Consider the following 16,773-nt stretch of genomic DNA (forward strand, 5'->3'; position numbering starts at 1 on the left):
GATATTGACTTGTTGAGTTTGACTTGTGTTGTTGGGCCTTGGTCAAGGTTGATTTGACTTTGTTGAGTTAAAATCATTAGATTTAAGGGATTGATGAAATGTACATTTCATCTCCCAAAATGAATGAATGATTTTAATTTGGTAAAAGTCCTCCTTTGACCAATTTGTGTTGATTCCATTTCCCCTCCCTCTTCATCTTGATCCCATTCTTTTCTCATTCATTTCATGGACCAATGATATCTCTATATCCTAAGGCTAGTTGATTGCAAAATCAACATGAGTATGGATGAGATTAGGTCCACCCTTTTATATATTCTTTTTGTGTGTGGTATATTTTAAGAGCATAGTCCATTATAATATGTCTCTAACATGCATTAACACCAAAATCTCTATTGCCCGACCTCAAATAGTTGTGACTTCTACATAAGTACAATTACGATTGCTTAACCTAACGCTAAATCTGTGACACAAAAAGGCATAGCATTCTAGTAAGTGAGATTGTAAGTCTCCCCTCTTTCATGGTATTGTGTGGAAACTTGGCCTTTTTTCCTTCCTTTGGAAGATGTCTTGGTTCAAGGATCCATGCTTGTGAATAGTGGGTTAAGTGTTCTCTAAAGAATGACTTAAACAACTAACATTTAATTTCAAGCCATTTACTTTTATGCACTTTAATTACAAGTCTTTATTCATTTGTCATTATTCATACCATTTAATTTGTTTACTTTAATGCCATTTTCACTTTGCTCACTTGAGTCATATTTTGTGAATATATTATGTTTGTATATACTTATTTGTGTTTGTGGTCTTTTGACCTTAATGTACATAATAAGAACAAAAAACCCTAAAAGACATTTTGTGTGGACTAATGGATTTGATATGAGACATTGGACTTAGAATTAGGAAACACTCCCTATGCAAAGGACTTGGCCAATGCCAACTTTCATGAAACCAAGTGCTTGTGAAGTGAACATTCATCTGATGCAAGTTTTAAAGATCCATTTGAGTTCATCTGCAACATGATCATATTGAAGCTGTTATTTTGAACCTGTGTCTAATGCCTACCTTTGAAGTCATCTGATACATGGGAAATTATGAAGAAGATCATGGAGTTGCTAAGCTCGGATGTGGCTATCTTTATTTGATGCCTTACTCTTCATATTTCTATTTGTGTATTGATATCGCTTGATTCTAAAGTCCAAGGGAAATTTGGGTTTCTATATGACATTCTTGTCTATTGGATTGCATCCCATTGGTCAGATCTTTTCAACTCTTAACTTAAAATTTTTTGCTTAGGATTAGTCTCTTCATCTCCTCCCCATTTCTTTAATTTCAAAATCTCTCTCTTTTAATTCTTCTTTGCTTGTGATTTCTAAACTTTGACTATATTGCAAACTAGAAACTCTGGCTTTATGCCATTGCATTTTCAAACCTTTTCTTAATCAAATTTGTAAATGAACTCAACTATACTTGACTTAAAATTTTCAAAAGACAAAAAGAACTAACACTCATTCAAACCTTTTTAGGCCTTTTGTGCCTTTGTTAAACTTAAACTTTTGTTAAAAGTAATGCATCAACTTTGAAATTGATACCACGAACTACGAGGTTTTGATCCCTCATTTTTATGTTGGTACGCAGGCACAAGTCTGAAGGTCTTGTCAAACACAAAAATATAATTAATGAATTCTTTCCTTATCCCTCCACTCCATTTATTGCAAACATCATTTTGTACAAAAAATACATATGCACACAAGAAAGGGCTCCCTAGGAGTACCTAAGACACTTTGGGTGATAACACCTTCCCTATGTGTAACCAACCCTCTTACCTGTAATCTCTGACATTTTATTACTTTTGATTTGAAAACTTCTTATCTTTGAGTTTTCTTCATACTTTTCCCCTTTCCCTGGGAAACAATAAAAGCGCGGTGGCGACTCTAGTTTTATTGACGTCTAGCTTATCCATGGCTTGATGGTCATGAGTTTACCGCTACAATGACATGTTGTCGATCTTCATGGTAATTGCTCTATGACTCTTCGATGTTATCTCTTCGAACAGATTCACCATCCATGTTGCTTGATATGCACAAAGATAAGCACATATCTATTTCGCTTCGCACGACGATAAATCCACTATCGTTTCTTTTCTCGAACTCCAAGCAACTAATGCACCATCTAGTATAAACACATAGCCAGTTGTGTATTTTCGATCCTCAACAACACTACACCAACTTGAGTCGGTGTATCCCACTAATTTGTATTCTTTTCCTTCATCAGCTGCAGGAATCAAAATGCCATAGTCGAGAGTTCCTTTCAGATACCTTAATATCCTCGTCACCGCTGCTAGATGTGATACGTCTAGCTTCTGCATGAACCTACTCACCATACCTACACTGTATGCTAAGTCAGGTCTTGTATGAAAAGGGTATATAAGTGACCCAATAAGTCCTATATATTGTGTTGGGTTGACATCATCTTCATTTAATCTTTCGCCAGTTGTAATTTGGGCTCAGCTATAGTCGAAGTTGGGTTGCAATCTTACATCTCAAATCTCTTGAGTATTTCTCCTGTATACCTTCTCTGATGCATCATCAAACCTCTACCACTCTTGTAGAATTCGATGCCAAGTAAATATGAAATGTCACCCAGATATGACATTTTGAATTCCTTGTTGAGATCACATTCGAAGTCTTCGATCTCCTTTTTACTGCTACCTGTTATCAACAAGTCATCGACATAGAGACATAGTATAAGCAATTCACTCTTGCTTCTTCTTACATATACTTCATGTTCAGATTTTCACGTCATAAATTACTTCTCCCTTAGAAAGTCATCTATCTTCTTGTTCCAAGCTCTTGGTGCTTGATTAAGTATATACAGGGCTTTATGTAGCATGTACACTTTTCTTTCTTCGCCTTGTTTCACAAACCCAACTGGTTTGCAATATAGACTTCTTCTTCTAAGGGGCCATTCAGGAATGCACATTTCACATCCATTTGGAACATCTGCCAGTTGTTCACGTTTTCTAGACCAACAACCAACCTGATTATTTTGATCCTAGCAACAGGTGCAAAAACTTCATCAAAGTCGACTCCTTCTTTCTGAAGAAATCCTTTCGTCACAAGTCTCGCCTTGTGTCGAGTCACTTCTCCTTTGGGATTCAATTTCACCTTGTATACCTACTTCACATTGATTTCCTTCTTATCTTGGGGAAATTTGACAAGTGACCAAGTGTTGTTGACTTCAATTGGATTCACCTCTTTGTCCATTGCTTTCATCCACTTTGAATCTTTCAATGCCTCAACTGCATTGACAGGTTCGACATATGCGTAGAAAGCATAGTGTATCAGCTCACCTTCTTCATTGACCATATCATCTTATGTAATCGTACATTCTTGCAGCCTTGCAGGCACGTGTCTTGTTCTTTGAGGTCTAATTAGGCCTGCTTCACCTCTGACTTCTTCCTGTCGAACTTCTCTTTCGACTTCACTAGTTGGTTCGTCACAAAAGATTCTCACTGAATCTTTCTTGAAATCTCAGTCCAATCCCATTCTCTAAGCTCATCTATGATCATGTCCCTGCTGATCACCACTTTCTTATTCACTAGGTCGAACAACTTGTATCCTCCAGTCGAATGATATCCTATCAGGTTCATCTGATTCGACTTTTCATCAAGTTTTCTTCTTAACTGATCTGGCACATGCCTATGTGCTATAGATCCAAACACCTTTAGATGACTAAAGCTAGGCTTGACACCAGACCAACATTCTTCTAGCATGATTCCTTCTAGCTTCTTCGTCAGACATCTGTTCAGGATATATGTCGCAGTCGACACAACTTCTCCCCATAATTCTTTGGGTAGATGCTTGCCTTTCAACATACTTCTAACCATATTCATGATGGTTCTATTCTTCCTTTATGCAACTCCATTCTGTTAGGGAGTGTAGGGTGGCACCACGTCATACACAATCCCGTATCTCACACATAATGCGTCGAAGTCTTTCGACACATATTCTCCACCATCATCAGTCCTCATGTTGATTCTAAGAGTTGGCAGCAATTTTGGTAAAACAAAGAGTGTTCACAAGATGTCATGTGTGATGTCTTAACATGAGATATCCTATGTACCTGCTGGAGTTGAAGATCATATGCAAGCAGGATTGTTTCAGAATGCCACATACATTGACAAGGCTTCTGATATTTGTTGTACCTGCTGGAGCTTATATGGAAGACATACGCTGCAGGATTGTTTCAGTTGACATACTCATTGTCATGGTAACTGATATGGCTGTACCTGCTATAAAAGGAAACTGGATTATGCAGGATTTTTCCAGATGTCAGACCCGATGTCTTGACATCTTGTACAGAGAACATTCAGTATGAATGTCTGGTGTTTTGTGATTGCACAATTAGTGGCAATCATTGGTTGATTGAAGATATGGCTAGCTGGCGCATTCTGTCAGGGATATCAACCAGATTTGTTTATTTTCCAAGGAGATCTTTACAGCAGATATAAAAAGATTTAATTAGAAAATATATTTAGGGTTTTCAAGTGTCCACTGTTTCTATAAAAGGGGACTTAGAAAACCTGTTTGAATACACAACCAGGACTGAGCGAAATTTAGAGAGAGAGCTAGGGTTTGTGTCTGTAGGTCATTCAAGTCATCCATTGATGATTGAATTGGACTGATTTGTCTTCTTGATCAAAGCTTTGAAGCAAGATCAAGAGTGTGTCTTCTTGATTGAAACTGTGAAGTAAAATCAAGAATATTGTAATTGAAAAGTATTTTCTTTTCACAAGGGATTACTGTTTTCAATCACGGGTGTGTGATTGTAAGGGAAGTGAGTGGATTCTCATATCTAAGAGTGCTTAGGTAGAAATTGCACGGGTAGAGATTAGGTGATAAAGACTGTAACTTGGTGAAGTGTACGGATAGTCTTTGAACTAATTCTATTATAGTGGATTTCCTTCCTGGCTTGGTAGCCCTCAGACGTAGGTGAGTTGCACCGAACTGGGTTAACAATTCTTGTGTTAATTGCTTTACCATTCTGTTTTTGTTTATCCATTGTTTATAACCAGATATCAGTGTTGTGACATTACCTTCGACATCTTATATCTGATACCAGAATTTCAATTGGTATCAGAGCAGGCATCCTGCTCTGGTTCTGGGTGAGATCTAGGGGCAATACTTTCTGGTGCAATGGAAAGAGATGGAGGATCTGTTCATAGGCCACCAATCCTGGATGGTTCTAACTATGACTATTGGAAACCTAGAATGGTAGCGTTCTTAAAATCCCTTGATAACAAGGCTTGGAAAGCTGTCTTGACAGGATGGGTGCACCCTGTAGTCACTAAAGAAGGAGAAGCCACTACTGAGAAGAAGCCTGAAGAACAATGGTCCAAGGAGGAGGATGATCTTGCTCTTGGGAACTCTAAAGCCTTGAATGCAATATTCAATGGTGTGGACAAGAATATTTTCAGGCTGGTAAATAATTGTGAAGTGGCCAAAGAGGCTTGGGACATTCTCAAAACCACTCATGAAGGGACCTCTAGGGTAAAGATGTCTAGACTTCAACTGCTCACCTCCAAGTTTGAAAACTTAAGGATGAAAGAAGATGAAAACATTCATGAATTCCACATGAGTATCCTTGAGATAGCTAATGCTTTAGGAGCCCTGGGAGAAAAGATGACAGATGAAAAGTTGGTGAGAAAAATACTTAGGTCACTCCCTAAAAGATTTGCAATGAAGGTGACTGCCATAGAAGAGTCTCAAGACATCTCCAACATGAGGGTAGATGAGTTAATTGGCTCCCTCCAAACCTTTGAGATGGGATTGATTGAGGGAACTGAAAAGAAAATCAAGAGCATTGCCTTTGTTTCCAACACAGAAGAGGAAAACAGTCAAGATGTGGATAAAGAGTGGGCCAATGAAGTTGCTATGCTGGGGAGACAGTTTAACAGATTGTTGAAGAAAATGGATGTCAGATCCAAGGCAAATGTCAAGAACATCTCGTCTGACATCAGCAAATCCAACAATGCTGGAAGAAAAGCAAGAGCAGATGAGAAGCCCAAAGAAGGAAAAGAGGTTCAGTGCTATGAATGTGATGGGTATGGACACATCAGGTCTGAATGTGGGACCTACCTTAAGAAACAGAAGATGAGCCTTGCTGCCACATGGTCTGATGAGAGTGATACTGAAGAGGCTGCAAATCTTGTGACTGCTTTATGTGAATCTGATGAAGAGTCAAGTGATGGTGAAGTAACCTTTGAGGAATTGGCCTCTACCTACAGAGAACTGTGTCAGAAAAGTGTCGAACTGAACAAACAGTCTTTAAATCAAGAAAAAGACATAACTCAACTTGAGAATGAGAAGGTAGAATTCTTGAAAACCATCTCCAAATTGAAAACAGAAGCTGTGGCTCTAAAGGTCAAGCTAGATGAAGATCAACAAGTTGAGAGCCAGAAGATTGTCCAACTGGAGAAAGAAAAAGCAAAACATGTGGAAACTATCCTCAAGCTAAAGACTGAAGTTGTGCTCTTAAACTCAAAACTAGAAGAGACAACCAAGTATGTAAGGATGCTGAACAATAGATCCGACTCCTTAGACAAGATTCTTTAGACTGGACAAATCATAGGAGTCAAATCTGGATTAGGGTACCATAAAACCAAGGCTGAAAGTAGCTACACTGGCTGCAAACCTCAAGCTAAACTTGAATGCAGCAATAGTAAGAGGAGTTCCAAGATGTCACACCATATGTCACACCATCAGAAGAAAGAACAACAAAAATACAAACATCAAAGCTGGGGATGTCATTACTGTGGGAAACTTGGACACTCAAGGGCCTTCTGCTATAAGCTGTATGGTTACCCTACCCACCTTCACCAGCAACAGAAGAGAAAACAACAGTATGGCAGACAACAAAGATGGAGATGCCATTACTGTGGGAAAGCTGGACACTCTAAGTCTTCATGTTATAAGCTGTATGGTTATCCTAGCCATGGTCATCAACAGATCCACTATCAACCCAGACCCAAACATTACAGGCCTATCAACAAGAAGCATTGGGTTCCTAAGACTAATGTCACAAGTCTAATGGCTCTCAAAGAAGAATGGTATTTTGATAGTGGATGCTCTAGACACATGACTGGGAACTCAGACTTGATAACTGATCTTCACCCTCATGACTTAAGCTATGTAACCTTTGGTGATGGGGCTAAAGGTGAAGTAAAGGGAATAGGCAAGCTTGAATGTCCTGGAGCTCCTAAACTTGACAATATTCTTCTGGTCAAGGGCTTGACTGCTAATCTAATAAGCATCAGTCAGCTAGGGGATCAAGGTCTGAGTATCATCTTCACTAAAACTGAATGTCTGATTATGGACAAAGACAGTGAAGTAATTATGAAAGGAATCAGGACCAGCAACAACTGCTACATGTAGAGCTCTCAAATGGATAATTCCTCTAAGTTAAGTACAGTTGCAAGAAGAATCTCCAAGGGAAAGGAAAAGTGTCAGACAAGGGTGCTAATACCTAACCTCAAGGAAGAAAAAGTCATGATGGCACAAACACCTGAACACATGACTGGTGGTATGAAGTCTGAAGTTAGTAAGAGCCTTGCTGGAACTGAGACACAAGGAACTATGTCAGTTGAAAACAACAAGGCTCAACCAGGGTGGGTGAAATTGCTAAGAATTATCTACAATGTCACACTCGATGTCATGACATTGTATTATGACAATCAGACTGCAAAGGACTTGTATAAGGAAAAGGGAAAATTAGGGGCTTGGCTTCTTGAGAAAATAGGGCAATTAATGTGGAGTGGAAAAGGCAAGAAAAATATTGTCTGCCCAATGAAAAGAAAAAGCCACATTACTAATGAACCATCTCTTAGTATTGGAAATAGCACACTCTTCCTGAACACAATCAAAGAACCTCTGCTAGGGCAAAGAAAGTTTTCTCAAAAGTTCAACAACATGTCTCCACATCCGTCAACATCTAGCTCAAAATCCTTCCATACTAAAACTTCCTCCATGGAATTTTTAGATGAAAAGTTGATGGAAGTAACTCCTCTGCGTATGATACCAGGTAACGTTCCAAGCTCACCTTCCATGACTAGAGATGAGCAAGGTAACACTCCTGAAAAATCGCCTGATAAAGAGGACATGCACTCTACTGATCGCATCATAAGAAACCTTGTTACTAGCATACTGAACGAAGAGCATGGAGTTAAGGACATTTTCACCCCTCTGTCCAGAAGGAAACCCTCACCTGAGGTGGAAAGCCAAGCTGAGAAAGATGATAACTCATCTAAAACAGAAAAGGAAGTAGCTGCTGAGGGTCTGTGTTCTCTTGGAAAAAACCTACCTAGAATGTCACCTGATACTGCTCAGGATATTGAGGAAGAAAGGTCTGAGGAAGAAGATGACACGTTGGTCAATCTTGTGAAAACAAGTGTAGCCAATAGACTGAGAAAGAGGAAGAGTATGGCTGAGATAAGAACAGGTAGGAAAGAGAAAAGGGTTGCTGGTATAGGTCCCTCCAAGACTTGGAGTAAAGTAGAGGTCAGGAAGATGAAGGAGAGTGAGAGTTCTGAATCTGATGAGGATGTCGAGTATGATGTCTCAGACATTTCCCCTGTTAAAAGGAAGCTTGTAAAGAAGTCTCCAAACAAAGTGGCTGCTGTTCATCTTGACAATATCTCGTTTCACGTGGAAGGTGGTGCTGCCAAATGGAAGTTTGTGACTCAAAGAAAGGTAGCAGTTGAAAGAGAATTGGGAAAAGAAGCAAGTGAAGTAAAGGAAGTCATGGAGTTAATTAAGACAGCTGGTCTTATGAAAACTGTGACCGCTCTGCCCCAGTGCTATGAGAGGTTGGTCAAAGAATTCATTGTGAACATCCCTGAGGAGCTATCTGAAAGTAGCAGCAGGGAGGGCTGCAAAGTTTTTGTAAGGGGTAAGTGTGTTAAACTTTCACCTATTATCATCAACAAGTTCCTAGGGAGAGGAACTGAAGAAGGGGTGAATCTAGAGGCCACAGATAATGAGATCTGTAGGATGATTACAGCTGGCCAAGTTAATGAATGGACCAGTAGGAAACACCTTGCAGCTAGTAAACTAACTGTCAAGTATGCCATCTTGCATAAGATTGGTTCTGCAAATTGGGTTCCTACTAATCACATATCCACCATCTCCATTGCTCTTGGGAGGATCATTCATGCTATTGGAACAAGGGTTAACTATGACTTTGGCAAGTTCATATTTGAACAAACCATTAGACATGCTTCCACCAATGCTGTAAAGTTGCCCATTGCATTCCCATCTATCATCTGTGGGATCATCCTGAGTCAACAACCAGGAATCCTGAGTACAAGTGATCTTCCAAGCAGGAGAAAGACCCCTCTATCAATTCACTATAAGCTTTTTGAGGGTAGTCATGTCAATGATGTTGTTATGACATCTGCCAGAAAGGAATCTGCATCTCAAGGGAGCCTAATTGATCAATTGAAAGAGACTTGCAAGGAATTGGAGAAAGGTATGAAGGTGGCCAAGGCAAGAAAAGAAGCTTTGGAAGCTCTTATTTGTAGCCTGGAAAAGGAGGAGTTAGAGAAAGCTGGAAAGAATTCAGATGGAAAAATACAATCCAGTTCTGAAAGCTCAGAAGACTATGAAGATGAAGGTGAAGGAGATACTTCTTCTTCTGATTAATTTTCCCTGGCTGTATTGAAGGCTTGGAGGGGTGCTGGAAGGTGTGGTGGAAGCTGAGCTGCTGTTTGGAAAGCTGATGTTCTTTCTATTTTTTTTGTATTTTGTGGCAGTCCTCATGATGCCTGTTATGTAATTTTTAGGGCTCTTAATGAGTTCCTTGAATTTGTTCATTATCTCAGCTTTCTGCTGTGTATAATGATGTTGTGTACTTCCTGAATATTCTGTTCTAACATGCTTATGTTATAACATCAGTTTTAACTTTCTCTGCTAGACTAGTAGACATTTATTTTGTCTGATTGTTCACCTTTGGTCAATTTTGACTAAAAAGGGGGAGAAGTGCTTGATGTGGAAGTTGGATGTGGCTGATCAGAAGTATAACTATTATTGACTGGTGCACAGGTGTTGATGTTGAAGCAGATGTCAGTATGACATTCTGGCTGGTGCACAGGTGTTGATGTTGAAACAGATGTCAGTATGACATTCTGGCTGGTACAGGTACTGGAGATCAGTAGCTGTTTTGAATGCACAGATTGAGGGGGAGAAGTAGTACCCTGGTGCATTGTGCATTTGTGTGTCTTACTAGTTGCATCCATAACTAGTAATTCTGATTGTTGCACATATTTAGGAGGAGGAGAAGTACCCTTGTGCATATGTGTATTACTAGTAGCCATAGCTAGTAATTGTTTTGCTTCTGCTGCAAATTAAACTACTGATATGTGGTTTAACTGCTGATAGTTTACCTTGTGAACAAAAAGGACAGATATATGTTTTAGCCAAAATTTGCCAAAGGGGGAGTTTGTTGATTCTAAGAGTTGGCAGCAATTTTGGTAAAACAAAGAGTGTTCACAAGATGCCATGTGTGATGTCTTAACATGAGATATCCTATGTACTTGCTGGAGTTGAAGATCATATGCAAGCAGGATTGTTTCAGAATGCCACATACATTGACAAGGCTTCTGATATTTGTTGTACCTGCTGGAGCTTATATGGAAGACATACGCTACAGGATTGTTTCAGTTGACATACTCATTGTCATGGTAACTGATATGGCTGTACCTACTATAAAAGGAAACTGGATTATGCAGGATTTTTCCAGATGTCAGACCCGATGTCTTGATATCTTGTACAGAGAACATTCAGTATGAATGTATGGTGTTTTGCGATTGCACAATTAGTGGCAATCATTGGTTGATTGAAGATATGGCTAGCTGGCGCATTCTGTCAGGGATATCAACCAGATTTGTTTATTTTCCAAGGAGATCTTTACAGCAGATATGAAAAGATTTAATTGGAAAATATATTTAGGGTTTTCAAGTGTCCACTGTTTCTATAAAAGGGGACTTAGAAAACCTGTTTGAATACACAACCAGGACTGAGCGAAATTTAGAGAGAGAGCTAGGGTTTGTGTCTGTAGGTCATTCAAGTCATCCATTGATGATTGAATTGGACTGATTTGTCTTCTTGATCAAAGCTTTGAAGCAAGATCAAGAGTGTGTCTTCTTGATTGAAACTGTGAAGTAAAATCAAGAATATTGTAATTGAAAAGTATTTTCTTTTCACAAGGGATTACTGTTTTCAATCACGGGTGTGTGATTGTAAGGGAAGTGAGTGGGTTCTCATATCTAAGAGTGCTTAGGTAGAAATTGCACGAGTAGAGATTAGGTGATAAAGACTGTAACTTGGTGAAGTGTATGGATAGTCTTTGAACTAATTCTATTATAGTGGATTTCCTTCCTGGCTTGGTAGCCCCCAGACGTAGGTGAGTTGCACCGAACTGGGTTAACAATTCTTGTGTTAATTGCTTTACCATTCTATTTTTGTTTATCCATTGTTTATAACCAGATATCAGTGTCGTGACATTACCTTTGACATCTTATATCTGATACCAGAATTTCACCTCAAAATCTTGATCTTTCGACCGCTATGTATTTCGACCATAGTATTAAACTTGGCAAATACCTCGATCACTTCACTTTTCTTCTTGATCAGGTAAGACCATAATTTTTGACTGAAGTCATCTATGAATGTAACAAAGTATTTGTTACCTCCAATTGAATCCACCTGGAGAGGACCACATACATCAGAGTATATGACTTCAAGAATTTCCTTCGACTTGCTTCATGTATCCTTACTGAAGTTGTTCTTATGTTGCCTCACCTGCACACATTCTTCACACACTTCGTTTGGAATATCGATTTCTCGTAATCCTGAAACCATATTTCTTCTCTTCAGATCTTTGATGGCTTTGAAATTGAGATGGCCAAGTCTATAATTCCATATTCATCCATCTCTGTTGGCTGTTGTTGCAAGGCACTTATGCTCCATCACATTTAGTTCAATCTTGAAGGTTCTATTTTGAGACATTGGAGCCTTCAAGATCAACCTTCCATTTGAGTCGAGAATTCTCATCATCTTGTCTTCGATCGACACTTTGTAGTTCTTTTCGACTAACTGCCCTATGCTGAACAAATTACTCTTCATGCCTGGTATGTACAAGACATTTGAAATTATTGATCTCTTGCCATCTTTCCTCATAATCAGAACATCACCAACACCTTCAGTTGCTAGAGTGTTGTCATTTGCAAATTTCACCATGTTCTTCATTGAGGGTTTTATGTTGACAAACCAATATTTCCTTCCAGACATGTGTGATGAGCATCCTGAGTCCAAGTACCAATGGTCCTTGAATCTCTCTTCATCTCTTGTTGTAAACATCATCAACGTCTCTTCTTCTTCATGTTTCGCCAGCTTTGCATAAGTTTCTTGATTTTTCTGCTTTTCTGGACAATCACTAGAATCATGACCATACTTTTGACAACTGTAACACTGAATGTGACTCTTATCTGGCTTTTGACCACCACCTTTTCCTCTACCTGCAACACCACCTCTAATTTCCTTGGTTCCAGGGTTTTCTATGATTTGACTAGTTTCCTTCTTGTTGATTTTGACCAGTCGAATTGTTGTAGCATCATCTACCTTTGTTGCCATTCCAACTTCCTCTGCCTTTCCTTTCTTTTGCTGATTGCACCTGCAAAACCATATTACTCTTCGACTTTCCTGTAACTCTTTCAGTCATTCTTTGTTCATGAGATTCAAGCGTCCCTTGAAGCTCCTCCTTTATCAGTTTTGACAAATCTTTTGACTCTTCTATGGCTACTACACATGGTCGAACTTTGGAGCCAACGAAATCAAGATCTTTTCAACAACAGATCTTGATGCCAAAACTTTTCCACATACTTTCATTTGATTCACCAGTTTCGTAACCTTGGTGAAGAAATCAGTTATGCTTTCATTGTCATCCATCTGAAGCAATTCATATGTTCTTTTGTGAGTTTGTAACCTCACCTCTTTCACTTTCTCTCCGCCTCTAAATGATTTTTCCAGAATTTCTCATGCTTCTTTCGTTGACTCTGCATCACTAACATTTTCAAAGTTATCTGCATCAACACATTGATGGATTATAAAGAAAGATTTATAATCTTTCTTCTTCAATTCTTTATGTGCAACCTTTTCTTGATTTGTCGCGTCTTCTACAAACATTGTTACTCCTTGCTTCACAAGATCCCAAAGATCTTGATAACAGAACACAACCTTTATCTGCTTACACTAATTCTCATAATTGTTGTTCTTGAGAATCAGAAGATTTGCTGGAAAATACCCATTTGGATTATTCACTGCCATGATGATTTTCTTCCCACGAATCGATTAAACCGAAGCTCTTGATACCAGATGTTGGAAATCCACCAAAACCCATGGAGAATTTCAATCAATTTTGATGAACAAGATTGTTATCACCCACACAATAACAATGAAAAAAGAATAATAATGGAAAAAGAAAGAAAGTAAAGAACGATGAAGGAGAAGAAGAATTGAAATTCTGCAGAGTTTCTCTCTACCCACAAGCTGTGGAAAATTCTTATTCACTTTGCAACTGTAAAATACTGTGAATACAATGTTATGAATACTCTATTCACTTCATTACAAGAATAAGGGTTACTCCCTCTATTTATAGATTTAGGTTAACTTGGACCCCAAGCCAAAGTCAAAATCTATAAAAGCCCAAAATAGCTAACACTACTAAAATAGGCCTAAGTCAAAATTTTATGTGAAGCATGCTTCGACACTTCTACACACTAACACAACTCAACATATTAAGTGGTTCGACACTTACTTGTTCTGTCGAGCAATCTGCTTCGACACAAGGTATAAGTATAAGTCGAATATACATAATTTATGTTTATTCCAATGATTTAATGTTAGAGGAGATTCAACTTCGTCTTCATTGAGATTTTTCTCTTGCTCTACCGCTTTAGTGTGATTGTCTCGGTCATTAGACTTGAGTATTAAATCTATTATGGATTAGCGGATTCCTTTGCACACCACTCCTCAACAAACCTCTAGTACTATTAAACTTTGGGAATCTTTTTTTTCTTAAATCTTGGAGTTGTTCATTTTCCTTGTGCTTCCCGTTGTGTGTTCTATTGCGCTTCCTTGTGGGAAAAATATCTAATCCATTAATTTTATTAAATAAAAATTCAATAGTTAAGAGTAATTGATTATCATATCAAAAAAAACTTTTTTTTTATTTTCGGAAAAAATCATTTTTTAAAAAAAATATTTTTTTTATTTTTCGAAAAAAAATCGATTTATGTATTTTCAATTTTTTTATTTTTGAAAAAAATTGGTTTTTGGTATTTTCCAAAAAACAATTTTTTATTTTCGAGAAAAAACTTTTCTTTCCGAAAGAAAATTGATTTTTTTAAGGAAAAAAATCCACTTTTTCTATTTTCCCAAAAAAGTATTTTTTATTTTTAGAAAAAAAATCAACTTTTAATTCATTAAATTCGTGTTTTTATGGATACAAAAGAAAATTAAAGACATCATTAATAAGATATTGGCTTTAAGAAGAAAAAAATCAAACTTGTGAAAGAAAAAAACGTAAAACGATAATTTTTCAATAAATTACTTTAAAAAAAAGGGAGTATTATGTCGTTTCACTTAAACTTCAATGTATGTAATAGTATAAATAGTCAATCTGTCAAATTATGATTATCATCACAATAAGACAACATGAAAATCATGAAGAAATTAGTCTATATTCTGTGTTTGGTGACTATTAGTATTGGTCACATAGTTGATTGTCAAGAGATACAATCAAATCTCATCAACAAATCTCCTATCAAGAGTATTCGTGTACTTATACTCTATCAATTATTACTAGATTATTTTGATATACATATTTATTTATTTATTTTTATCTAAATTGATGATTTTTTTATAGTTAAAATCAGGGAACATAGTTGATTGTATCAATATTAATAAACAACCGGCCTTTGATAATCCTTTATTAAAGAATCATAAGTTACAGGTAATATATTTAAATATTAATATATTTAAATGTAATTTATATTTATATTTATATTCTCTTTTTTTTTTTTGTGTGTGATAGCGAAAACCAAGTTTTGAAACAAGTTTGAAGACTTCACCGGTCAAATCTATTTCCGCATTTGAAAAAGTAAAATGCCCAAAAGGATATGTTCCAATTCCAAGAAACACTCAAGATAAATCTTTACTCAACTATCATATCCTAGATGCAAATAACCCTGTTACTTATGTAAGTTATCTCATATGCAATTGAAATTTTTACTTTCTGAGTTTATTTATATAACTAACATAAAGTACTTTAATATTTAACTAATATGTAAATGTATTGAATTTGTAGAATGCGGGCGCATATGTTCAAGGTAATTTTAGCTATGGAGCTAGCGGAACTGCCTGTGTTTATAATCCAAAAGTTTCAAAGGCCCAAATTAGCGGAAGTGCTTTGCATGTTCGAGGTGGACTAGAAAATAATATTAGTCAAATTCTGTTGGGATGGCATGTGAGATTTAAAATTTCCTATTATTTATTTAATACCTTTTTATCTTTAAAACATGCATTTATGCCTCTAATCTCTTTATTTTATATATAAAGTTAAATTATCTTAATAATAAATTGAATACATTTAATTAGATATTAAAAAGCATTATCTAACTATCTCAAAATGATATCAGGTATATCCAGATTTATATCATGATGATAAATCACATATCTTCGCACTCTGGAACGTAAGTAAATGTTTATTTGTTTTAATTTTGACCTATTTGCTATGTAGAAAATACTTGATAAGATCATAAAATTAATTGTTGATAATTTTCCCTTACAGTCAAATAATTTTAAGACGGGATGCTACAATACGATGTGTCCTGGTTTCATTCAAACAGATAATTCATTATATCTCGGACAACCCATACAAAACACATCAATCTATGGAACTGAGATTATTATGGAGACCTTGTTGTCAATTTCCCAGGTAATCTCTTTATGTGAAATTAATTAAAGGAGACAATAATATATTTCTAAAATGTTATGAATGTGTGATGTTAGGATGTAAAAACAAATAATTGGTGGGTGACTGTGCAAAATAAGGCACTTGGATACTTTCCGACGGAAATATTTTCTAATTTGAGGGAAGCTACTCAAGTGGGATGGGGTGGCTTTGTATTAAGTGGTGCAGGTGAAGATATTCCTTTTCCTCCAATGGGATCTGGACATTTTGAAGAACTGAATCTCTTGCATTCTTCTTATATCACCCATATTCAATATTTGAATGCTACCAGAACAAATGGTTGCCCTATGTATAAGCTAGTTAATACTCCCAAAAACCTCCCTACAAAATGCTATGATGTCGAATATTATGGAGAACGATCTGAAGCATTAGGGTGTTTTGTTTTATTTGGAGGACCGGGTGGTAAATGTAACAGTTAATTGTAGCAAACAAACTTTTAAATAAATAAATGAAGGTTCTAAGTATTCTCATTATTTTTTAAGAAAATGTTAGTAAAACTTAAATGATGTTATTACCAATTTTCAATTACGTTGAAACAGTCAAATGAAATACAAATTGCTTGTTAACATTAAAACCATGTCATAAAAAATTATTGAACAGAGTTTCTGTGTTATTAAAGTTTTGAATTGTCTAAAATCGAAGTTTTGCATTGGTTGATCATGAAATGAACTGAGATTTTAAATGGAC

The 16,773-nt window shown here is 36.8% G+C and overlaps 1 protein-coding gene across 1 annotated transcript; it reads left to right on the forward strand.

Moving 5' to 3' along the window:
• The first annotated feature begins 15,158 nt into the window (after positions 1 to 15,158).
• On the forward strand, positions 15,159 to 16,550 carry LOC127121059 (uncharacterized). Its single transcript, XM_051051675.1, has 5 exons — positions 15,159 to 15,312; positions 15,421 to 15,579; positions 15,752 to 15,805; positions 15,904 to 16,050; positions 16,125 to 16,550. Exons 4-5 carry the CDS (start codon positions 15,937 to 15,939, stop codon positions 16,503 to 16,505), a joined length of 495 nt encoding a protein of 164 aa, XP_050907632.1. The 5' UTR covers positions 15,159 to 15,312; positions 15,421 to 15,579; positions 15,752 to 15,805; positions 15,904 to 15,936; the 3' UTR covers positions 16,506 to 16,550.
• Positions 16,551 to 16,773: the final 223 nt, after the last annotated feature.

This window comes from Lathyrus oleraceus, chromosome 2 (genome assembly GCF_024323335.1).
Source record: "Lathyrus oleraceus cultivar Zhongwan6 chromosome 2, CAAS_Psat_ZW6_1.0, whole genome shotgun sequence".
NCBI lineage: Eukaryota > Viridiplantae > Streptophyta > Magnoliopsida > Fabales > Fabaceae > Lathyrus > Lathyrus oleraceus.